Below are 26878 nucleotides of genomic sequence, written 5' to 3' on the forward strand. Positions count from 1 at the left end.
CAAAAATGAACGTTTCTTTAAGTGTTTACAATTTTGCCCGCGAAACCGGAAGTGCTAGTAAATTTGAACCACTTACGACTTTGGAAGAGTGTTATGAGTAGTCACGATATGATACCTTTCCACTTGATTCGTATACTGATCATCAATTTTTGCTATCCCCTACTGTTTTTATTCTCTTGCGAAAACTGCTGAAACCGAAAAGTTCAGGTTTCAAAAAAGTTATTGTTTGAATAGAGGGTTAGCTAAACACATAAAGGCTATTCCCCGGATATTAAATCATCTCAAAAATATGTTCTGTTATTAGCATTTACCCTTTTTGCTCCACGGAAATTTATGTGTTCCCTTGCGACAGTGAATTGTTATCGAAAAATATTTCTTGTTACCTGTTATTGTTTTTGTTCTATGGCTATGAACGTTAAGACTACAAATGGTTACTTTCAACAATAATATTAGCTCAATAGAGAATTAACGAACAATGGGAAACTTATTTTTCTTACGTTGACTCTATTACAAAATAACGCAACTTGATACCATTTAGCGTTTTGCACTAGTGAAACTCGAAATAATAGTAAATTTGAAACACGTCTGGTTTTGCTAGTGTTTTGCATAATAATGTTAATTTGATTTGAGACACTGAAGGCTTCGATGAAAACTGGCTTCTTTTAACTCTTTTCCTTTTCTTTTTTTTCGGATAGCTATAAACGTTGAAACCGGAAATTATTGATTTCACTTTTTCAGCTTTGAATAGAGGTTCAATCAACGACATGAAGTTATTCTTATACTGAATCGACTACAAAAGCTCTCATCTTGATAACATTTACTGCTTCTGCTGTACGGAAGTTAGTATTCAACACAATATAATTGTACATTTAAACAACTTGCGTTTTTGGTAGAATATTTTTCATATTCGTAGCATTTTGTGTTGAGACTCTGAATCGTTTGTTAAAAACATCATTTCGTAATCTCTTACTATTGTCGTTCTATTATGATTAACAGTGAACATACCGACTTACGAACTTGATAGAGATCTGTAGATAGTAATGACATGTTGCCTTTGGATGTTGAATTGTTTGAAAATAAATAAATAAATAAATAAATAAATAATGAGAAACTGCTTATCCCTGTCCATTTAAGATTTTGCCCTATTGCAATAAACGTTGTCATCAGAAGCGCTAATATGAATCACTTACTCTTGTAAGGAGAGTTAATTGACAAGATATACCTATCCTTCGGACGCTGAATGATTCCAGGAAACTGCATCTCGATATATCTTACAGTTTTCGCTTGAACTTCTCGACAGTCGGGCGGATGACAAAGCTTTCCTATAAGACTTTGGATATTTATGCATAGCATAGCACTAGATTGAAAGTCTAAAAGGGTATACTCAAGAACAAAACGTATAGTGTAGATCGGGAAAAATAGCACAGCGATATTATAAGTGTGAACGTATGACCACTAAACCTTAGAGTGTCTTCCAACTCCGACCCCTTTATTCTAAAGTATCTAATTGCGGGTGCTAAACAAAACAATATCTTTTTTGTTCTCTCTCTCTCTCTCTCTCTCTCTCTCTCTATATATATATATATATATATATATATATATATATATATATATATATATATGTATGTATGTATGTATTGTGTCAAATACACTTAGTCTTCAACAGAAACCATATGGAAAGATGTTAATCAAAGAAACTCGTTACCCAGTATTTCCAGTAGTACCTCAGTAATTCTTTGTTGCTTTCAAACTTTGTTGTTATCTTGATATCTCTTAAACTCCTTTAAAGGAAAAGTCAGCTTTGACCTAAAATTCGACGGGAGTAATAACATCTAGTTATAGTAGGGTTTTTATTTATGTTGATTTACTAATAACGTGAATGAACGTTCAGTATGTATCAATTGATTTATGAATTCTTATTTTTATTTTCATTTTCACACAGAAAAATATAGAATTTTTTGTATACCATAAAACTTTAAATTGTCTAGGAACGTTCAAAGTCCCGTTCAAAGTATTATTTAATTTCTAACACCAACGAGTAGAACATATTTTTAAAATCCCTTTTTGTTGGTATAGTCGAGGAATACAGAGATAACTTCAACTGTGGATAACAAAGCGGATTTGACCCTGGATTTCAGTATCACTAAGAAGCATCAGCATTTCTAAATGGCCTCGGTACTTCTGTATGATATCTCTGCTCTTTGGTTAATATCACAAAGTAGAATGATGTTGAGTGAAGTCAGTGTATTAAGAAAAAATATTATAAAAGTGTTCACAATAAATCGAAATAAAATAAAGCGCACATATTTCATGTTTCAAATTCCGCTGAAAAACAAAAACTACTAAAAGGGCTATTGTGCTTGTTTTCGGTGAGGCTCTGAATTCAAATGGCAGTGATTGGATTGGTGTAAGCTGTCCCTTAAGAACTAAGGCTATGGGAGACATAAATCTACAAATTACGGTGTGATCCCAACGAATGAATTGTCGCCGGGAATCGAACCGCATCTCCCGCAACAAAAGCCCATACGCTAGCATATAGAAATAACAATGTTCAATTCTCTGTAGATAGCATCAAAAAGCACTGTACTGCTTAACATCTCTCTTTGAACTGTCAATCTCATAGACTCTCAGCTCACTCCTAGAATTAGATAGAAATAAACCAATCAATCAAAGAACTTCAGGCAAGAATAAGGCATATCATTTCCACTAGTATTTATCTACTTTCAGTGAGCTCCCTCATGGCAACTGTATAATGATTAGCGTGCGTGTCTTTGAGAGCCTAGGTTGATTTCCAGTGAGAATGTATTGAGTTAGGGTCCACGCTGCTTGTAAGATCAAGTTTAATGTAGCTCGCTGCTGCAACGGATGCGTCTCATCAATTAACCAACCTCTATCCACTTCCAATTCGGTTAATTCGATCATAAAAAATTTATATAAATGGAACTAGTTGAAAACTGCGGAGATTGAGTAAAATATATTAATACAGAAGAACTCTGATATAAATTACCTGTGATTTTTATCTTCTTTGTTTTTATTTATTTATTTACTAATTAAATTGCACACAGACCAGAAAAAGGCTATTTAATTAGTAAACAATACGCTGGAAAGGAACTTTATTCGTTAGTTAGTTTAAAAGTAGACTTCCTCGAAACAAAATGTAAAATGTGCTTTCTGATATCGATGATTCTTTTCGTTTGAAACAGTTGTTTGTTTTTGTAAAATATGTAATTATGAAACGCACCTTTTAAAATACTACCTAGGTGTATTTTTCTTTATTTGTCTGCATTTGCCCCTAACATATTTCAAGATTTTCTGCTGTACTCGAACCATTGATCCTGGGATTTCCAAATTTTCATCTTTCATACTGTTTGCCTGTTGACTACTTCAGAATTAATTGTTATTCCTTTCTTGGTAGTTCATGCAGATGAACTGTAGCTGAATTATAAAATTAGCGTTATCGAAAGCAATATTGAAACATTTGCTCATCACATACGGCAATCAAGGTTATAATGACATTTTTGCGTCAGTACAGTATCGTATAAGATACAAAGGTAACCAAGAAACTTGTGTCGATTTTTCACCAATCACATTCGAAAATTGATGTCACCTAAGACGCTCGTGGAATATCACAGATGGTCCCCATTAGTATTGATGAACTTCTGGCACCGTTTTTCAAGGCTATGGATTCCATCGCGCTAGAATTTGGTGGGCCGTGAACCGAAGAATAAGAAGTGAATTTTGCACATTACTAGAATTTGCACTGGCGTCCTCTAAGGTGATTGTGCAAGAAACGGAACAGGTAATAATCGGACGATGCAATGTCGGAGGAGTATGGCGTATGGAATAGTGTTCCTCATCCATGGCTTGGAGTGTTATACTTGGTCATCCTAGAAACGAGGGGCTTAGCGTTGTCCTGAAAGAAGAGGAACCCTATGTGATAAGAAGTATTGGCTCCTAAGTTTTGAGTTTTTCTTAAACATGGCTCAACTGCTGATAGTACACAGTTGTATTGATGATCTGAGTAGACGATAGCAGTTCACGATGCACGAATGTCGCGAGGAGTAAACGAAATACACAGCAAGACCTTCTGCCTGCGCAGTGCTGTATTGGGCTATTTTGGAACCGGTTCAGGGGATGTTAACCAATTGATGACAGCGCCATGGAGCTTCGAGCACGACCCACTTCTCATCATATGTCAGCACTCTATTCAGAAATGGCTTCTTCCTCAGATGAGACACCAAAGTAACACAGGTGTCTCCTCGCGTTGTCGTCTGACCCGTTGTCAAATCATATAAGACCCAACGGCTCAAATTATAATGTTCCCTAAGTAGATGGGGGTGCTGGCGCATGATTTTTCTACTCACACTTAATAGGAGCTAAGTTACTCATATGTCTGGAGAGACCTGGCCTTAATTGGTGCCTGAACATTTTCATTTTGTATATGTGTTGGTCTTCCTGCACGTGGTGCGTCTGCTAATGTTTCCACCGTCCTTAAACTTGTTAAACCAATGCTGCAGTGTCTGAGTAATCACAACCTCACAAATGGCCTGGCACTTCTTCCGTCCCGTTGCAGCGGCGGTTGTGCCAGGTTTGAACTCGTACAGCATACGAAGATAATTGTTTTGGACTTATAGTATACTGTGGATATGGAATGCGTGATAATTTCGTGTTCCTGATTCTTCAGTTTTATTTTCTTGAAAACCTCATATATGAGTATTTTTCCTTTTAAATTAGACGCTTACTCTGTTCCCGCTACATTTTGACATAAACTGATTCATTAAAAATCTTATTTTAACAAATCACTATAATGTTTTAATCAACGTGAATCAGATATTTAATTCCTGAATTATGATTCTTTCTTTTAAACTGTCTAGCATTGTTTTCGGCGAGACATTGCCTGATACCACGCATTTCTATACACGTATTGAACATTATTTTTAAAGCCTTCTCGTGAGGACCTGTTCCATAGTTTAGGATTTGTTTATGAGGATCGTGTTATTTAAGAGATTAATTCAATAATCTAACAGAGAGATGATAATAATACGCTTCTGAAAGTAAATATCTTTTCAAGTGAGTTAGAAGAGAGAATTTTATTCCATAACTTATTTTAAAACCTTTTCAAAGTCGTTGCTAATATAACAAAAATATGTTTGGCTCTTTACCTTTGAACATGAAAGATATTCTATACTTTGATAGGTAATCATACATGTCCAGCAGATGAGTTTCGATGCAATGATGGATACTGCCTAGATACCCTATTTGTGTGTGATGGTAAAAATCATTGTGGTGATGGGAGTGACGAAACTACATCTGCCTGCGGTAAGTTCAACCAGTGTTTTCTTTATTATTCATGAGTATAAAGTGACCTAAGTGTAATTGAACAATCTCTTGCATTTATTTCTGTGGAACTTACATACAATTTTTTTAACAGCCCGTATAGAACCTAAGTTAAGAAATGTATCTTTTTAAAGACAAACGTTGTAAAAGCAATAACACAAGTTTAATTGAACTCTTTCGACGGATTTTAATACTTTTTATCTGTTTATTGAACTGGGAAAAATTATCATTTCTATGTAAATAAATTCAATGTCACATACTAAACAAATGTATTTTATACAATTTTAATGATAAACAAAAATGTATTATTAATTAAAAAATATAAATTACATTACTTTTCATGTGAGCCACATATGGATAACAAAGTTTACATGTAAACTTGTTCCTCTGAAGATCCGTGAGCCATACGTATGTGTCTCACGCTTTCTCCCCTGCCAGGAGTCAGATCTGGTTTAAAAATCTTGGAATATTGAATATTGAGGTCTTTAGGTACGTATTGGTTGTATATGCTAAATTCTAAAATGCTATGTACCACAGCTGAATAAAAGTCCAAAGAAGTGGTATTTTCGCATTTTCAGCAAGATAACATTTTGACATATTTTCGGTGAATATGGATGAATAATTCGAAAAGCTAAAGGGCATGCAATATAGTCACACACTTGACTCAGAACACCGTACTGAAAGAAAACATAATACTTTCCGTAGAACCCCAGATAAAAGGCTAACAACGTCAACATGTAAGTCATATATGGCTCACGATGCATTAGGGACAGTGTTAGTATGAGCCATATATGGCTCACGGAGCAGCTTAGTGTAAGCCATATGTGACTCACATTGAGGTCAATCTTCTAATCATTGTTCATTTCTTATGTATTTTCAAATAAACATGTCCTTCACATGACGAAAGGCGGCTACATTACTAACATGTACTGAAGTATTTCAGGTTCCCTTGTTGTTTAGCATTTCTAGTTTTTTTGTCATACAAACGAATCATTGAAGTTTTATCTTCGAACCTATTTACAAGGATGCCGGTTTTATTAAAAAAAAAGCGTTTACGTTTTTGTCAAGAAATAGTTCTCTGATCTTTATGTCGTAATTCTTGGCAGCACCAGCAGATAACAGTATATATATTTGTCTCCGTAGGAGTAACATCATATCACACTTTCCTTTTTCCCTGAATCTGTGTATCCCCCTTTAAAATCTGTGCAATATAAAATTTGATCAACATAACTTGTCCAATAAAATATTCACATGCGTCGTGTAGATGACTTACTTTGGTGCTCTTTGGTGGTATTATTATTCTTGTGAAATAGTTTATGTTGGAGAGTCTATGTATTAGGTTTGGGAGTAGAAAACCATGGTGCAGCGTCTCTTTCGGTTAAAATATTTAATACGCCAAAACGAAAATGAAGATAAGATTTCTTCGTCACTAGAAAATATAGTTCCTCTTACAGGGTGTTTTGCATCACAAACTCAGCGCGTTTCCGAAGTATCGTTTTGCATCACTCTCTATTAAAATCGTCTGAAGTTACCTCGGAAGATAAAACTTCTTCTTCTGTGAGCTACTGAGACACAGCGTTTCTAAAGTTACAATCTTCTAGGTTGTCTGAACCTTCAGTATTAATTTTCTTGAACTCATTTTCACTGGCTAGTCAAAGTTTCTTGAAATCAATATAAAATTAAACTTGCATGTAGTAATAGAACACTAACTTAATACAAATTAGATAAACTATTTTTAAGAAAAATGAGAACAGATAAATGGCTTTTTCTATTGATAATGAATTTTAGTTCAAAAAATATTTCCTCCCATCCTCTAAGATGGTTACGCCCTCTCTTTGACATATGTTTACGCATACAAAATATAATTATGTAAACATAAGATGAAAGTTTGGTTGCAGTCAGAAGTATTGAAGTCAGGAGTTATGACATCATCAATTTATCTTTATGTATTATTATTATATATTGATGTTTAAGTACACAAAACAGAAGTGTCGAAAGTAAGTGTATGGGGTAAAGTGTAAATAACTTAAATAGGGTAAAAATATTATATATATATATATATATATATATATATATATATATATATATATATATATATAATGGGCTTGTTTAGTAAAAATAAACTAGTCACTCAATTTTTGTAATGAAACTTTACTCTTATCTTGCTGTCTCTTAAATACTTGTAAAGGAAAATGATACTTTGACCTGAAATTCGACTAGAGAAGTAACGTGTAATGGCATTTGTAGTAGTGACAGGAATGTCGTTCTGCATGTTGCTTTACTAATAATGGGGAAAATTGTTGAGTACGCATCAACTGATTTATCAAATCTTACTTTTAGTTTCATTTGCAGACGGAAATAATGTCGAGTATTTAATGTGTGGAATATTTAATGTGTTCAAACTGTCCGGAACGTTCAAATTCCAGCGGTATTATTCAACTTTAAATACCAAAAATAGAATAGTTTTGTTTTAAATCCCTCTTCATTGCTCTATTGGCGGAATAGGTAGATAAGAGTGACTCCGAATAACAATTTGGAGTTGATCCTGGCTTAAAGTTCAAATGAAAGGCATGAGCATCTTCAACTTGCATGGGTGTTTTTGTATGATGTCTTTGTGTTTTGCTTAATTTCAGAAATTAGAATGATGTTGAGTAATCTCGGGGTTAAGAGAAAATATGATAACAATGTTCATAATAAACGAAACAAATTAATGGTGATATATTTGGTGCATGATATTTTACTAAAAACGAATAATAAAATGGCTAATGTACATATCTTTGCTGAGATTCCGTGTTCAAATGGCACAGATTAGAATGTATTTAACTGTCTCTGAAAGACTAAGACTATATTAGACTTGACTCTACATCTTACGGTGTGAACTGTCACCTGGAATCGAACCACATCTCTCGAAGCAAAAGTGCGTACACTAACAGTATAGCCACAATAATGTTTAGTTCTCGGTGTATAACATGAAACGTACTATACTGCTTGACATCTCTCCTTTACTGTAAGTCCCATAGCTTCCCTAGAGTTAGATACATATCAGCCAATCAATCAACAAATTTAAAGGGCTAATAAGAGCATACCATTTCCACTGACATTATCTACTTCAATAAGCTCCCTCGCGCCAACAGTATATGATTAGCCTACGAGTCTTTGGTCTAGAAAGCCAAGATCAATTCGCAGTGAGAGTACATCTGGTTATATCCCATGTAGAGGTTTTGTAAGACCACGTTTAATATAACATCGGTGCTGCGAGGTATGCGTCTCATCAATTAAGCAAACATTCTATACCTCCACTTCAATTAATTCGATCATAAGAAATTTCATATAAATAAAATAAGTTAAGGACTTCAGAGATTGAGTACAAATAAATTATTACTGGAGGACTCTGATATGAATTACATTTATTTTTTCTTTCATATTCTAATATTATTTTCTAATTAAACTCCATAGGAAACTGAAAGAGGCTATTAATTGGTGCACAATATCTTGAAAACTACTCGTTAATTTTACGATAAATTTTATCGCCTATGGGATAGAAATAATAGGTTTGAATCTTTTTAGTAATAGGTAATTCTCTTAGAATCCATTTAGTTTAGATTCACCATCAAAGAACGAATTCATGTGAATACCATAATTAATCAGCAGCGCTCTGCGAGTGTAGGTTCGTGTTAGCTTTCTAGTGGGACAATTTGTCGCAGATAAACATCTAGTGGTAGATTTTGTTTCACATAACAACAATTTTATTATTGTGTAATACGTTCTCGTTTCATGAAAGTTATTAATTGTTGTTTGTTCAGGCATTTTCCTTTGCCATTTCATAAAGTCTTCGTGCTCAATTTTGAAGTTAAAGGATAATTCGATGCGATTTATGTCTGACGCAGTTTCTGTGATAATTTTTTACTGGTATAAATATTTAAAATATTGAAGAACTTAAAAGTAAATGCATATTTCGCGAAGAAATTGGATGAAGATCTAGATATTACAGGTATCACCTCATCACACATCTTTTAAAACTTAGGCATGCAGTGAAGAAATAGAAAACAGAGTGTCCCCAGGGATTTTATAATAAAATATCTCTCAATAATGGGACAAGTTTTAATTCAAAATTCAAATATTTTCTCCAAGGAGTGATTTCAAAACATTATATGTCCACTGTTGTAACCTGATGCATGTTTTTGCCTTCATTCATCTCGGAAGTTATACGAGAAGTAGATATAGTATTTTGGAATTCAAAGCGTGGTAATGTGTAAAATATGAAATCTCTCCAACCAGGAAATAATTAAACTAATGACTTAAATTCTCCGAAAAGATACCAATAATATATTAATGTAAAATTTGTAGAGATTACTCTCTCCTCGGGGAAGTATACAAAATAGAAGTATATTTTCAAATATCCCTTCAAAAACTCCTCTAACGATAACGTATCTCAACGAATCGCTGGGGTTAGAGAGGTGTAACTCGGCAGGTAGACCCTGCATTACCAATAAGAAAATTCATCTCAGAGTTTATGAGAAAATATGTTGTACTTGTTCTTTTAAAACAAGACCTTGTGAGACCAGTTGAATTCCTTCTGTTAGCTACACTCTAAACTCTAAATTTATAACTCAATGAATATTCACAATTTTAATGAGCGTTTTTAAAAAGTAAGTTTATATAAATCATACGTCTAATATATGTCTGAACTTTCTAAATTATAGAATTTTCTCTTAATGAAAACTTGTCAATTTGAAACATTCTTCTTTTACTAGCAAATCATACATGTGGGATAAAAGAATTTAGATGTAATTCAGGACACTGCATATTTCACGACAAGGTGTGCGATGAGCATTATGATTGCTCCGACCATAGTGACGAAACTATTTGTGGTAAGTTAACTCTTGTTTTCTATATTCTTTATAATAATAAATGTATATTTTCTTAGCACAGAATATAATAAGTATATTTGAAAGTTGAATAAATGCACTTTTCAAGATACAAGTAATGATAATTTACGGATATCTCGGATAAGATACGGAGTAATGATGTCTCCGAATGGAACTGTATTAGAAGCATTAAAAGAGAAACATCCGGCTCACAGCCACCTTTTTGAACCTCCCGATCTCATTGCGCCCAGTATTGTAGCGCCTAGAGTATCAGCTGACGAGTTTATGAAGGAACTTAAATCATTTCTCTCCGGGTCATCAGGAGATATGGACAGTCTCCGTCCTTCAATACTAAAGGATTTCGTACTACCCCAAGACTGCAAAGCTAAAGACTAACTGACTAACGCAAGTTGTGATTTTCTCCACCTGATTATTTCGGGTTATGTGCCCACGGAAAATAAACCTATTTCCTTTGGAGCATCACTAATAGATTTGAGGAAGAAAAGTGGCGGCATTCGTCCCATCGTAGTAGGCAATGTCTGGAGGAGATTGTCAACCAAAATCATTTGCCATAGAATTAGAGAACCTCTAACACATTTTCTATCTCCACACCAACTTGGAGTTTGCGTCCCACATGGAGCAGAAGCAGAAGTCCATGCTGCTCTTATTTACTACTCTTTTCCACACCATCAGGAGAAAGTGTTTCTGAAGATAGACTTTAGAAACGCATTTAACGAGTTGAATCGTGATTCTATCCTCATACAGGTGAAAAACAGTTTTCCGTCAATTTATCGATACGTCCATCAGTGTTACCCGCAATCGAACAACTTATACTTAGGAGACGAAATAATTCTCTCTCAGCGTGGCGTACAACAAGAAGACACTCTTGGCCCTGGTTTGTTCGCACTAACTTTACAATCCATCGTTAACAATATCAATACGGTTCTGAACATATGGTATTTGGATGACGGGACTGTAGCTGGAGACAAGGATACAGTACTAGGGATATTAGAAATGATCCGTAGACAGGCTAAGGAGATCGGATTGCAAACGAGCTTTGTAGTCTCCAATGAGTCTCCATCGGAGTCTCCAATGACCAGGCTAATAACCTCTTCAAGCTGCTTGACGAAGCCGTGCCTGGAATTCAAGGAATTTTGACAGATAATGCCATCTTACTAGGAGCAGCATTATCTAATGAGGCAAGACGAACAATATTAAAAGACAAAATTTCTAAATTAGAATTCTTCTTTACACGTCTTTCCTTGATTTCAGCACACTCTGCCTTTTACCTACACGCGCCTAATTGTGTATGCCAAGGCTGCTATACTTTCTTCGCTGTGCTCCATCTTGGCGGATGCTGATCTTCTGGAATGCTATGACAACACCTTAAAAACCGGTTTAGAATATATCTTGAATTTCTCACTCAACAAAAACTCTTGGTTGTAGGCCTTCCTCCTTTTAACCACGGAGGTCTCGGCATTGGCCGCGCCATGGACCTGGCTATTTAATCCTTTCTGTCTTCATTCTATGGCGCTAAATCATTGATCGAGACAATTCTCCAACAAGATCTTAGCCTTGTAACGGATTCGGATGTCAACGACAGCATCTATAAGTGGTCATTTATTGTGGGATCAGATTCAACTGATCTTGGTAATTACAATCCTTTTGGGAAGATCCCATTATAAATCATCACTTTTCTACTCTACTTCAGTCATCCGATAACCCAGAAGGCAAGGCCAGACTCCTAGCTACATCATCTCCAGAAGCAGATGCTTGGCTCCATTCTATCCCATCACCTTATTTAGGACTTCATCTTCCCAATGACAGTTTTCGAATTGCCAGTGCACTGCGTTTGAGAGCAGATGTTTGCGAGCAACACAGATGTCCTGGCTGTAGAAGTGTCGTAAACAAGAAGGGCCTTCACGGACTCTCCTGTGCTAATAGTGCAGGCAGACATTCACACCACTCCAGTGTGAACGACATTATAATGAGGGCACTAATTTCGGCAGGTGTTCCTTCTATATGCGAACCGTTGGGTTGCAGTCGTGCAGGCGATAAGATGCCAGATGGTATGATCCTAATACCGTGGAAAAAATGAAAAGCACTCCTATGGGATTTTACATGTTCCGATACCTACGCCTCGTCAAATCTACATTCTTTTTCAGCACAAGCTGGCAACGTGGCTACTCGCCGTGAAAACGTAATGATAACTATCAACACATTGGCGATACATTGACATAATACCGCCTCGGAATGACTTGTAGCAATTATTAGTACTGTGTTCAGTATTAACTGTTAAGGGAATAGGATTTAATTTCGTTCTTGGACAGGAGTGTAGTGTTGTAAAAAAAACGGTTTTTTTTCTGTGAAGTTTTTTTTTCAATAAAAAACATCGTTCTTTTTCATGTTTTTTTTCAAATGTCTGTTTTTTTTCTGGCAACTATTATTTATTGATTTATGTTGCAGATTATTGAAATAATCAACAGAACTTGAGTCGAAGTCCTCGTAACTTACAAATCGTTTGTTTCTTTGTACCTATACGAGCAAAATTGTGTGATTATTCCTTTCGGCCCCAGGTCATTTTTGGCGTTTTCCTACATTTCCAGTTAGTGACTTATTGCTCAAAATCTACTCATTCGATTGATATGGTTAAGGCCTTGTTTTTTAGAAAATAGATGTGGCTATTTCTTGGTGTAAGTTGCATTGCAGTGTCACCAACGGGTGGGAAATTATTGAGGGAAATGTAAGGGTAAAAATTTACAAAAAATTTCCTAACCGAATTTCAAAATTTTTTGTATCTAGCACCACTGCTGCCATATGGGTTCAAGTCACCTAAACAAATCTTTGGTTTGTTGACAAGGTACAGTGAAATCCTGAAGTCGCTGGCTTCCATTCAAAAAGGGAAAGAAAAAAATTTGTCATATACATGAAATTTTGACACTTTTTACGCCTCAGAAGCAAAAATCAAATATGCCGGGGCTACAGCTTCTCTAATTGTCCTATTGAAACTTTTTATGGTGCGTTCTGTAGGGCAAAGAGGAAGCTTTCAGGTAGTAATAAGTTTGTTTCAATGTAGCCAGTAAGAGGGTAATAATAGAGGGGAAAAGGGAAATTTTCCGAATTTTTCACCTAATAGCGGGAATTAATTGTTTTGGCTGGAAACGCTGCCATCAGACAGAAGGAAACTATCTGAAAATAAACCGTAGCACTCCAGGAATATATCCTACAAGTATCATGGCGATATATAACAGGAGCAAGCATGAAATTTAAAAAAAATATCTAGTTCTACCTCAGAAATTCACCATTTCCAGAACAGGCTTTATTATAAACCTCAACTGTACTTCCCCTAATTATTCTAGTGAAACTTTTTATGGTGCGCTGTGTAGGCTAAGAATCAGGCTGTTAGACACTGGTACGTTTGTTCGAATGTAGCCAACAAGAAGGAAATAATAGAAATGAAAAAGGGATTTTTTAAAAAAATTGCCGCTAAAATCTGAAATTAAAATTTTCTGTAGCTGGCAACACTACTACTATCAGACACACACAAACTATCTTAAAATAAGCTTTCGTCCCTCTAATATATCCTACAAGTATTGTGACGATATCTAATAAAGTAAGCATTTCAATAAAAAAATATCTCATTCTACCTTTAAAAAATCAGTTATCTTTCCAATTAGAGAACAAGGTCTACTGTAAACCTCAACTGTACTTCCCCTAATTATCCTATTGAAACTTTCTATAGTGCGTTGTGTAGGGAAAACACGAGACTTCCAGATACTGGTACGTTTGTTCCGATATAGCCAACAAGAGGGAAATAATACACAAAACATCAAATTTTTCAAAATTGCCCCTAAAATCTGGAATTAAATTTTTTGTAGCTGGCAACACTGCTACCAGACAGACGCAAACTATCTTAAATTAAACATTGGTACACCACTAATATATCCTACGAGTATTATGGCGATATTTAAGGAACAAAGCTTCTAATTACCAAAATTATGTTACGGTAAACATAAAAGTAGGGAAAAACTAGAAAAATCAAGGGTTAGAACCTAAATACGAAATTTTCGTGCGCCCCCTAATTACCCCATTGTAACGATCTGTACTTGCGTTTGTTAAGTAAGGACAAATGTTCGATTGGCGTAAGTTGACTTGCACTCGGACGTATAGGTACGGATTTATAAACAAAAATTTCTATTTTTTTTGCCCAAATATAGGAGAATTTTAATTTCCCTAATTGGCAACACTGCGCACAGGCCCGTCTAATTGATGTCAACAGTTAGGTATCCATCCGAGGTATCTACCTGACAAGTCTTAAGGAGGTCTCTCTACAGCGAAGGAAGCTACAGGGAAAAAAGAAGTAAAGAAAATTCGAAATCAGAAAATTCTCGAATTTTTGCCTGGGGTGAAATTTGAGAAGAAAATTCGACACAAGAAGAAAAATAAATTAATATGATAAACTATAGTCCAAGCATATTTTGCAAGAATAATATTCCGATATCTTAATTAGTGTCCACACAGGAGCGTATTAAACAAGTGGCACCCGTGTGTGCCACTTTGGCCACCTGGGCCACCGAGTATACGTTTGATTACATTTTTTGACTACTAACTCGTGTTGTTGTTGTAGTTATAGTCTCGACTAATAATAATATCGTTGTAAACAATAACTTTATAAGGAAATTTTTTTCTCCTTTTTACATCTTAGTTCCAACACATTTTACATCTTAGTAAATTTTGGGGTTTTAAGTCTTCGTAGTACTTATTACATTTTACGTACAATTGTAAGCAATGCATCAAGTAAAAGAGCACCTCAAACAGTCTTTGTTACAAGTGTTCAATGAGAGATTCATTCGTCACACGGCACACATCTAGTCGATAGGCGAGAAAGGCCCATAAACTTTCTACCGTATGGCACAAAACATTCAATTTAGGGGAGTCTCGTTTCAACTGTACCATCTCCTGAGGATTTGCTGACGGCCAGATGCAAACATTATGAGTGGTCACATGAGCTCTTAGGTGAAAGGTCGATTTATCACGGAAGACGACACGATCCAGAAAATCTTCATTGTTATGCAGGAATATTTCACTTGCTAAATTGGCACGTATACCGTAGTCTGTAGGCTTTAGACCTGTAGCAACTGCAAACGTAAAGACGTAGTTGCAAGTGTCTCCTTAATATTCTTCACACAGACGGTTGCACTGTACAGATTCAGTCTTTATTAAAACACAAAAAGCTTTCTGCTCTCTGGTCTCCATCTTTGCTACTTGCTCTTTCTAACGGCAGACAGAAGAAACAATGCATGTACATGCGTGCGTACAAAACTGTTTAAGTTGCTCTTTCATTTGATATAATATTTATAATTGTAAGTTAATTGTAATAGATAACTACAAAGTTTCAAAACCCTAATATTGATTTTGAAACACCCTGCACTACTTCAAATTGAGTCATCCTATATTCATGTCTTTTATATACATATCATCAGGGCCGGTCCTAGTCAATTTGTCACCTCGTGCAATGGCATAATTTGCCGCCTCCCCCTTTCTCCAGAAAAAACAAATCTTAAAAGTCATGATTTTAAGTATGCTACTCCAGCATGAACAACAAAGGTGAGGGTAAGTGCAGTCGCACTCAGAAAGGCTTAAATACTTACTAAAAATAAAATCCCGTTGTGTCTGTTTTCCTTCTTTAAATATTAATCTATTATGTTAGTGAAAGATAAAGCAAACACACCTGCAGAGGAAAGATGGTAATCTTTTTTATAGAATTCACTATTGAGCTTCAATCTCAATATATCACTTCGCAATTCCAGTGCAACTAGCTCTTTTATCTTTATTTCTTCATTTTCCTTCTACATCTTCTAACATTTTTTTAAAACTTGTTTCTATCTTCAATGATAAGGAACTTGTTTCTGACAAAAACAAGACTAGTTTCATATCAAAACTGTGATAATTTACTAAATGGAACAGATATTCACCACTATTCGGGAATTGAATTCTTGCATTTGACAACAATTAAGCAATTTGTGCTCGGATTTATTCGACCATTTGCTTTAGCATTGTCCATATGGCCTTAAACGAATGCAACTTAAACATAATTTATGAATGTAGTGTTCAAATAGAAGGTCAGCTTAGTAAATGTAACTACCATCATCATGAAGTCTGTTTCCAACAAGAAATATTTAATTTAAATAATATACTTATGACAGATTTTGCCGGACCATCCAAGCTTGCCGCTCCACGCAAATGCACGTGTTGCATATATGGTAGAGCCGGCTCTGCATATCATACATATTTAGTCGAGAAATTATTTATATATGATATTTAGAAAAAATACTATTAGGCAAATTAGTATTAGTTTTTACCCTTACACAATTTATTTGAATTTTATACTGTTCGTGACATTATTTTCGTACTTATTGAAGGCCTGCTTTCACAAAAAAACAAAATTTCATTTCTCCTTTTATTTCTTAGTTGATATTGATGAAAACTGCTGAAATCCGAATTGTTAATAGGTATGGTATTCATGTAAATTGTAAAATATTTGTAGCGTATCAGTATCTAGTGTTTAATTTATGTTGCATTTTACGGTGATTACACCTACATAAAAATATTTCATACTTAAATAGACGTAAGATGCATTACAAATGACTATTTGAAAAAAAAAACGAAATTCAGAAAAAAACGAGAGGCAATGTTTTTTTTCTAAAAAAAACGTACATTTCTGAAAAAATACGAACCGTTTTTTTTCTATTTACAACACTACAGGAGTGTAATTTTTCCTATGCCGTATCGTTATCTCCAAAGACTCGCAAGGCTCAGATAAACACACTTTTATTTAAAATGTTTTTGTGAGCTACTTCAAGTTCTTGTGTTATCATGTGTGGAGTATTCTAAGACATTTCTGGGAACGGAGAAACATGCTTTCTTTCAAAACAGAAAACTATTGGGAAGTATTACTCAGGACCATTGTTAACCTTGCTTCGATGTTTGTAGCTGTTCCGTCCATGCTATCATTGCAAGGAGGATTATAACTAAGTCGTAGAAAATATGTACAATTATCTAAAATACATTTTTGGAAAACTGGTACATGCCTCTATTACAAGCTGATGAAAAAATGGATCCTTGCTATAGGAAACTCTAAACTCACACATTACATTTTAATGCCTGATGCACATTCTGCATATTAAAATGAAGACTGGAAAATTAAGGAGAATGCTTGGTAGTGGCATGGAGAGTATTTCTAATATACTAAACTCTGAAAACATTTGGTATTAGAGAACAATTTTAGTCTGAATTTGTTCCATTCACTAGCTTGCAAGACAGATTTTCACTGATAAATTAGTATAACATAAATTGTTAAGATGAATTGAGACTGTCGATTTAGTTCCTACTTTCTTTAACAGTGCTTATATTTCTTAATTTTATAAGTAATTTTGAATTATATTTATTAATTTATGCTATTATGCGACCTCCTCGTGTAAATTGAAAATTTTAAAACTACTTACTGCTAATTTTATTTACGTGTAAACGACTTTTCTCCGTTGTCATTCTTTTGCAAGTCATGTAATCGATCATTGCTATGATGACGGCCGCCTTTTAATAATTCGACTTATTTGATGCTTGATATTCTGATAATGGTAAATGACGGTACCGTTGAAGTATTCAGTTAATCCCAATCAATGAATGAATCAATTTTTTTGACTGTACTGTTGGAGGAAATTTTCTATGATCTTAGATTTTTAGTTGTTATTCTCATGCTTAATAACGATATATAATGTAGTCTAAGAATTTATATAATTAGCAATGGATAGTGACCAGACATCATAGTTCCCGAATATTTCTTTTTTACATCACACTTTCCCAACGTGTGGCGTATTCCAGAAGAAATAACTGCATTTTTATGGTAGTTATGAAATGAATATCTTCTAAGTTCATCTTCGGGTATCTTCAGAAACAGTAGACTCAAGATGACAGGTCCAAGCATTTAAGTCAACTTTTGCAATAAGAGCTGTGCAAATGTAATTTCTTCTTTTAAATGTAATCAGAAATATTGAAACGTTATTGGGTCAATCCATGCAAAGTAAAGAAAAAAAAGAAAAATTGCCGCTCGACCTTTTCGAAAAATTAGTTACTTCATGAGTGTTTAACCTATATCAGGGTACTTCAAAACCACAATTAATTATTTTTAGTACTTCCCATGGCGATGCGGCGGCTTCCGCCATTTTTTTTTATTTTAGGCTTTTACGTTGTTTTGAACATCTAAGCATATATTTGTCCAATCAAATTGAAAATTGCTAGACGTCTCCAACTCATGGAGAGCTAAATCTTTGATCTCTTACATTTTTGCCTAAAATCACCTGAAGGGGTAAAATCATGGTCTATAGTGGCAACTTTTTTGGACAGAAAAGACATTTTTGGGAAGAGGAAACAACTGACGTAGAGGCCTGAATTTGTGTGTGCAGGTCGATCGGGGTAATAAGGTAATACACAAAAATTTACAGATCTGTATCTGCTCCCGAAGGCTGGGAAAAAATCATAAACTTGGGGAATTATGCCAATTTAGCATGTTTCACTATCCAATATCTCCAATAGGCCTGGATAAAAAATATCTAAAATTTTGAGAATAGGTAATCCTTTGGTATACCATAACACATAACAAAGCACGTTTTCTGTTTCTGAGCAGAAGAGCATCAACGTATTAATTAATGACGTCATACTCTAGGAAGTGTTTTGTTCATAAATTCAACTAGAAATTTGTTGTGAAGTAAAAAGAGTAGGATGAATGGTTAGTCCGCTCAAGGCTCTCAAGCTCGTTTCCTTCCTGTGACACTGTCTTATCATACGCACAGCAGCACTGGTGAAGAATGCCGCTATCAGCAGAAGGAAAGGTAACTAAAAATGCACACTTCACAAGAAAGTCCGTAAGTACTGCTTTGTCTTGCTGCTTGCTATATTAATGATATTTAATCATGTTTATTCTTGTTTTAACTGTGAACTCATGCAGGAGACTATTGTCCTTTCGTCTCAACTACATTACCAAGTTAGTGCACACTTACTCGCTGTTAAAACTGACTGGGAATATAGATCAAACCTCAAAAAGAAATAACGTAAAATATGTCTTAAGTGCAAACATTAGCATGTCTTTTCCATTCTACTGAAGATGAGAGAACTATGGTCGATGTATTTTCTTTCAGTAGAAATGTACTCTTACATATGACTACGCACGTGACAAACCAACAACATTTACTCACTTGTATTCAATGTTTCAAAATACTGTATAATTACGAACTTTAATAATGTTGCTCTCTTTAAATATGTCTTATTTCATTTGAAAAAAGAAAAACACATTTCAACAATCTTTTCCGTAAGATAAAGTTGACTTGGGTGTTCAAAACTTGAATATTTAGTTTACTACTCGAAGATACCCAAAGTTGGATCAGAAACTTTTTAAATAAATTCCCACAATCAATGCAGTCACCAAATTTAAAATAGGAATGTACAAAATTATATACAAGATGTAATAGTAAACAAGTTATGTACAATGTTTCAACTGTGTAGCCAGTAGAGTGTGAGTGAGATCCTGGAAAGATAATAGAAATCAAATGATTCTTAATCCAAGCTCTTTCTGTTCTTGTTTTGCACTCGAAAGTACTTGCAGCTAGTGTTCAAGCTTTCCTTAACTTATTGGAAGGCAGGTAATCTTGTAAATTAAGAGCAAATTAATAGCGCTGTAGGGCACTAAACTGAAATATTTATACAAAATACGGTACAGGGTGCTTAAAAAGAACATCAAAACATGGCAAAATAAATGCCAACGAAACATATTTAGAAACATAGATTAACATCAGCGCATCAATTAAGATACGCGGCCAACATCACCTGATATGATGAATATAAACAGGTGATCCATCACATGAAAATAAAGAGAAAGTTCATATAGAATTGTGATCAGATGTGCATAGTTTCATAGCTAGTGCTGTTCAAAATTGTGTGAAAAGGTATTTCGTTGGCGAGTATCTCCAAACCTATTTTACATTGACCTGAGGAGGCATGTTAAACTACAAAACAAACTAACTTTTTGCATGATTTAGAAAACGAAAGTACATTATCTTATGCTTATGAGGATGCTGAATACGAAAATGAAAATAAAAATGCTGAATTAGTTCAAATTTAAGTGTAATCGACAGAAATAAGAGTTATGTAGTGTTAACACTTCTAGATTCTTGGATTTTCTATTTGGCGTTTCACTGAAGAAACTATTACGTCAACTTTGTTCATCCGAATATCGTGGTTCATATGTCATTCACTTCAGAATAATTCATGCTTACAAATGGTATTATGCGCATGGGTACATTATGTATAAGAGGAGGGAAATTAGAGGTAAAATTAGAAATTTCCCCTCCAAAAAAACTTTTTTAAATGTAGCATCCGCTGGTACGGCCCCGGTTAAAGGTACCCAAATATCATATACCTTTAAATTTCTGTATTTTATAGGTAATACATGTGCCAAGAATCATTGTAATATCTGCAGTAGCTGTGATAAGAAGTATTTCTCAGTTCTGTTTTACAATACCAAATTTCATATAAGGAAAAGATAGGTATATAATAAAAAGTATGCATTCAGTACTATTTGTTTGAGTATCATGACTTATGAGTCATTCTCTTTAGAATGATACAAGCTTGCAAACAACACCATGAAAATTGTGTGTGTGTGTGTGTATATATATGTATGTGTATCATGTACGAGAAAAGGGAAAATTGGGATAAAATTTGGAATTACCCGTCCAAAAAGTCTGTTTCTTTAAATGAAGTACTCCAGGTGCGGTCCCAGCTACAGCTACAAAAACATAATATACCTTGAAACTATTTTGTACTGCGCTTAATACGAAACGCGTTGGCCAAGTTTCGTTGCAATATCTGCTATAATTATGAGGGAAAAATATTTCTCAATCATGGTTGACAATTCAAAATTTTATGTAGGGAAAAGTGAGATGTAAAATAAAGATATATATATATATATATATATATATATATATATATATATATATATATATATATATATATATAATGGTGTTCTTACGTAAAGAGAGGAAAATGGGGTCTGAGATAACGTTAGACCCTCTAGATATGAGTGGAAACCCACTTGACATATAGCTTAGTGATAGAACGTAACTTACATTAATATTAAATGGAGCCTCTTTGCCTGTCTATTGTATTGTGGTTCTAGAACATCTCTAGTGATTGTCTAACAACAATCGGCAAGCGCAGATTTCCTCCAGTGCCCTTAATATCATTTCTTCATTATAGGTATTCCTTGGTAGAAATGTTCCCCATCAATGACTGCTCCGCGATTTTCTGGGAAGAAACTCATGTGAGGCTGCAACATATTCATTTTAGTACATCTTCCAACCCATTGTAGATGCTCCATGATATTAGATGCTCCACTACTTCCTTATAGTTCCGAGACCGCTTGTTTCCACCAAAACATTTGTCATCACTTTTTGGAAAATATTCCGTGCAATTCTCTCCTTATTTTCTAACTCTGCATCAAATTTAAATTATTCACGAGTTAACGAATTTTAGGGCCAATAAGGATTCATTACCAGATTTTAGTTTCAGCAATGTGTGGAAGTTTACGCAGAATATATATTTGAATAATAGTCTTGATACGTCTATGAATAGCCATAATTTATCTTATTTATTAAGTTTACTCACAAGAACAGTTACATTGTTACATGCTGTGTCACTTTCCACTGAAAGTACTGTTCCAGGGAATTCTGACGTGTTGGAAACACGGACACTTTAGATCTTCAGAACAAGTCCTCCACAGCTTGAGTTTGGATGCCAGTAGTTCCTCGCCACTTTTTGACAACCCCAGGTAATTTAATTCAGGTTTAGTAAAGCATGGTGAAAAGATAATGATATGTTGGTTTTCTGAAGTCAGGATATGTGGAAGGCGGTGAATCTGCAGCAGAATTTGACAACCAAGGTCGATATTTTCCGCCTTTTGCTCTTCATCGGATGGAGTTAGGTACGAGAGGTTGCGGAACGTTTAGTTCCTCCAAATGTGGCACAGTGCCGAGCATCTCAAGGAATATTTGGATAGGTAGAGGTCCAGTTTTTTCCTTATTTTTGGATGAACCTGCAATCGGACGAACTATCCAAAAATAACAGTTTAACGTATGATCTGTCGGCTATCTCCATATCATTGGAACTGCAAATTGCATCCAAGGCGTTTTTCCATGTAGCAAGTCCCGCAAATTTATAGAACAAGTATTACAAGAAAACTGTAATGCCCACTTCTTGTCCATATCTCCCACTTTACAGAAAAAGTACAAGTGCTAGGGGTGATAGGCGTGAAATTCCACTCTTTGTTTCATTTCGTTCTCTGCAGTGTAAACACATTTACCTGACATGTTTCTGTTCACTACAGACATAGAACGATAAATAACAATAACAGTAATAATAATAATAATAATAATAATAATAATAATAATAATAATAATAATAATAATAATAATAATAATACCATACACTTACCCAATATCTAACCACGACCAGGGGATGGCAACTTGTAACCACCTAGGTACAAAACAACTTTACACAACACTTTTTCTCTGGCATACTCTCCAATATAAACTCAAGTATGACGTGGTTGATGATTATTTGTCAGATGTGAAGTGAGAGCAATAAGGAAAGCTAGATACGTCCCCATGTATTTATTCCGGGAGAAGACCCAATCTTAACGAGGAGTCCAAATACAGTTTGAAGCTAAATTATATTAAAATTTGTAAAATTGCTCCTGAAATTAGACTGAATTTACAAAAGAAAGTCGGAATTTTTGGGAGTCAAGACCCTACAGGGTCCACAACCTGCGTACGTCCCTGAGAATAGCAATAAAACAAATCGTCAAACATTGGGAGTTGATCGAAAAAGCAGACAGCTCCAGTTGCCATGAATCCTTAATTTGCCCACCGGAGAATATATGGTGATAAGGCATTTTCTGAAACACAAAGCAATCTGTTAAAACTGATTTCATTCGTCATCTGCATCCTTAAATTAGTAACAATTGGTTACTTTGTTCTCCGAAGCATTTTCACTGCTGACCAGTATTATTGCCTTACACTGGAAATCTGCCCAGTAAAAAGTTCATCATTCGGAACTAATGTGAGACAGATGAGTCCTATTCGTGAGAGACAGTGCAACGGGCCAGCAAACAACACAAAATTTTGGACAGACCATCGACAGTTAGAGCAGAATTAACTAAGCGAAACATTTTGATGTGTTGTGCGTGGTAGCATAACAACAGGGATTGAGTGTATATAATATTGTAAAACTTTGTCTCATATAAGTTTTGTCGGTAGAGCATTTAATAAAAAGAGCGTCCGGAATCGACTCCCGCTACCAGTTTTATTATAAAAGCTTCCACTATAAAAGTATTTTCAAAATCTACTATACAAATTAATCTCTCTAGAATCAGTGGTTATTTACAGGTGGTTTTTGACCGCAAGTTCGCAGACAGGATCTCCAACAGAGGCCCGTAGCAGGCTAAGAGGAGTGGAATTAAGGAACCAATGCACCGTAGCAAGGAGAGGCGGATTAAATGGCCAACAGAGCCCCGTAGCAGGCTAAGCGGCTGAGGTTAGGATTCCCAAACAGAGCCCCGTAGCAGGCTAAGCCAGAAGATAGGGTAGGCGTAGTCTCGTAGCAGACTCGAGGCCTGGGGTTAGGTTACTCCAAAAGTCCCGTAGCAGATTAGAGGAGGGTCGCCAGAAAACTGGTATCGAGCTGTCTTCGTCCATCCAATTTATAGGATCCTTTGGATGGCTGTGGCGCTGCTGCTCCGATGTCTTCTTCTGCTCCGTAGGAGGGGCCAGAATCCGTCGTTTGCATATCCATCTGGTGGGAGATTCTCTTGCCGAACCACGTGGTGGTGTTTGTAAACATAGATGCGTGGAATTGTTTGTTTACAACATCACTTAGGATATTACAATATCAAACTAAATTAAATCATTACATATGATGGTGCTGACGCTCAAACATTACGTGTGTCCCTAAGGAATCAGACACTAATAACACGTAGTGATTTTTTAAGAAATTGTGAGCATCGCCTCCAAAAAAGTAAGGAAGAAAAATTGTTACAATGTTGATTGATACCGACAAACTCACTTGGTCGTGGAACTAAAGTAGGACCCCCTGCCATATACCTGTATACTACCAGTGATTTACCATGTAACACTTTGCTACCTCTGACGTAGGGAATAACAGATTGTTGACAAAATGTGTTAGTTGATGGCACATAGAAGCTTTAATATTGGTTAAGATATTCTTGTTAAGAAAATAGATATGTCGAGAAGAGTTAAAATTTATTCTCTCATTTTTTTTAAAAACAAACTAACATTCCACATATGCTAACAGTTAGAGAAATACGAAGAGATTTCAGAGAGTGATAATGTGTTAGACGATGGGAGAAACCCACGAATATCTCTAGAAATTCGCTTGGACATGTGAATGACTTGGTAAGTAGTAAAGAGGACGCACGTTTTGGCCAGGCAGTCACAATGGTGAGTGTGTAATTGAGTGGTTCAAAGACGGTACTAAACCAGTGTCATTCAACACCGTACATATCAAGGAACAATGGTTTAACCCACTCTAACAGTAGCCCTCCTCCTTTCACTTCCCCATTCCGTCATTGATTTATGAAGATATGATTTTCCCATGGAACAGCGAAAACTAATTTCAAAGAAATTAAGAACTCGTTTTTTTTAATTGAATCTCTCGTGCTTGCTAAAAGCGATTAAACATATTACGCGCACTCTTGTAATCAAAGTATCCCAGGTGCAATTCCTAGCGGTCATAAGAGACTGAAAGCCAACAGAAAGTAAAGACCTTATTTGTAGTGCTATCGAAATTGAGAAGCGCCATAAGACTGTAACATTATGAGTACATTACCTACGGCAGACCTTTAAACATACAAATAAAATGCAATACATTTTGTTTCTAACACGAGTAACTGTAGATTTGCTGGTCTATAACCCTATACTTAGATGAAATCATACATAAGCTATTGAAATGCATATATCAGTAATGTGCGGTCTATATCGGAGCGATTCCGCAGACGACATATGGGATTCTCAGACATGCTGAGACGTAACGATTTGTCCAACTTACTTTAAACATAAACACTGCGGAATGCTTCATTTTTAAGTCTACTAGAGGTCAGATGGTTGTCATTAATTCAGTTGTACTTGATTCTATGACAATAAATACAAAGAAAATATTGCGATCATTAGATATGCAAGTAATATCTTTATATACAACTCAAAACATTTTTTTTTCGGATTGCCACGGCAACGTAGTGAGTCCCAACCCGTATTAATACATTGGTGCCTCCCTCATACAATAGTTAGAAGAAATAATTCCTGAAACTAGCTCTTATACAAACCGCAAGATTGTTTCGTATATCAAGGCTTTTACGTGCCTTTACAGAAAAGCGTATTATGTGTTTAGGTTCGGAAAATGAGAATGTCATCCCGCGGGACCACTCCGAAGAATGTCATTATATTTGAAATGGGACATGGTTCGGTCATATTGGAATCAAATGTGCTGCCGATGTCCTAGCGTTCTGATAAACTTTAAGAAGGCAATAATGATAAAACTGTCCATTTAATCGAGCTGGTAAAAAACGCTTGTTCTGCGACTGCTTCTAGTACATCTTCCTAATGAGAAGTGCTGACAATGCACAGATTGGTGTCCCTCATATCCTGCAGCAAAGACCAATACATTTGCAAGCATGTAGTGATAAGACGTTCGTCTCGCTGGGTTCCTTGCTTAATATAATATGGCTAATGTTCGCCCACACCCACCAGCTTGACCATATACTAAATCCATATCCGGTTGTTTCTTAATTTTATAGTTGTCAATTTTGCTACTACCACGCAAAATTGGTGGTTCAATAATATGTTGAATGAGCATAACTGAGAGATGCTGGACACAAAAAATTCAGTCCCACACAAGATCTATCATCCTTTTCCTTACAACACGATACCAGGGATTCTCATTTTTGAAGGACAGTGGAACGACTGTCCCCTAATGAGTTTCAAAAATACTAAATCAATTGCATATTAATATTCTAATCAAAAAGATGAACAATTGTGTTACTGTGGCGTCTCGACCCTGAGCATAATATGAAATGACGCTGCTGCTCGATAGTCAGAAAAGAAGAGACGTTACAGATCAGTACAATTACTCTACTTTACCTTGAAATATTGCATGGGACTAATGTATGTTTAAGTGGAAGGCTGTTACAAGTTGTAACATCATCGAAATGCAGCAAGTGTGTCATCTATAGGATTTGGAAATTGAGAGTTTCCATTTTTTATGCCCCATGAGAGCTGCATTCAACGTGGAGAGAGAAACTACCAACTATCTGTTGATTTCTTATATCGGTTACTGCACTCGTTATGTTATTTTTATAATATTCCTTAGTACTTATGCTATTACTAATAAATTCATGATTTATCATTTGTTTCGAGCCAGTTGTGACTTCTATGAATCGACCCCGGGATCCCATGATTACAAGATTGTGCCCTATATTATTCATCCGTTGCGGCAATGAAAGTGTATCAAATAACGAGTTTTCAATTTACTTGCAATTTGTTTTCGCTGTTCCT

The 26878-nt window shown here is 35.3% G+C and overlaps 1 protein-coding gene across 1 annotated transcript in view; it reads left to right on the top strand.

Moving 5' to 3' along the window:
* Window positions 1–10208, top strand: part of LOC145680807 (uncharacterized) — a 163658-nt gene extending 153450 nt beyond the window's left edge. Inside the window, exons 7-8 of the mRNA XM_081751878.1 lie at window positions 5197–5319; window positions 10092–10208. Of these exons, the coding sequence (XP_081608004.1) occupies window positions 5197–5250 (54 nt within the window). The 3' untranslated portion in view covers window positions 5251–5319; window positions 10092–10208. The remainder of the gene's footprint in view (window positions 1–5196; window positions 5320–10091) is intronic.
* Window positions 10209–26878: the final 16670 nt, after the last annotated feature.

Source organism: Thermobia domestica, chromosome 3 (genome assembly GCF_964235325.1).
Source record: "Thermobia domestica chromosome 3, izTheDome1.hap1.1, whole genome shotgun sequence".
Taxonomy (NCBI): domain Eukaryota; kingdom Metazoa; phylum Arthropoda; class Insecta; order Zygentoma; family Lepismatidae; genus Thermobia; species Thermobia domestica.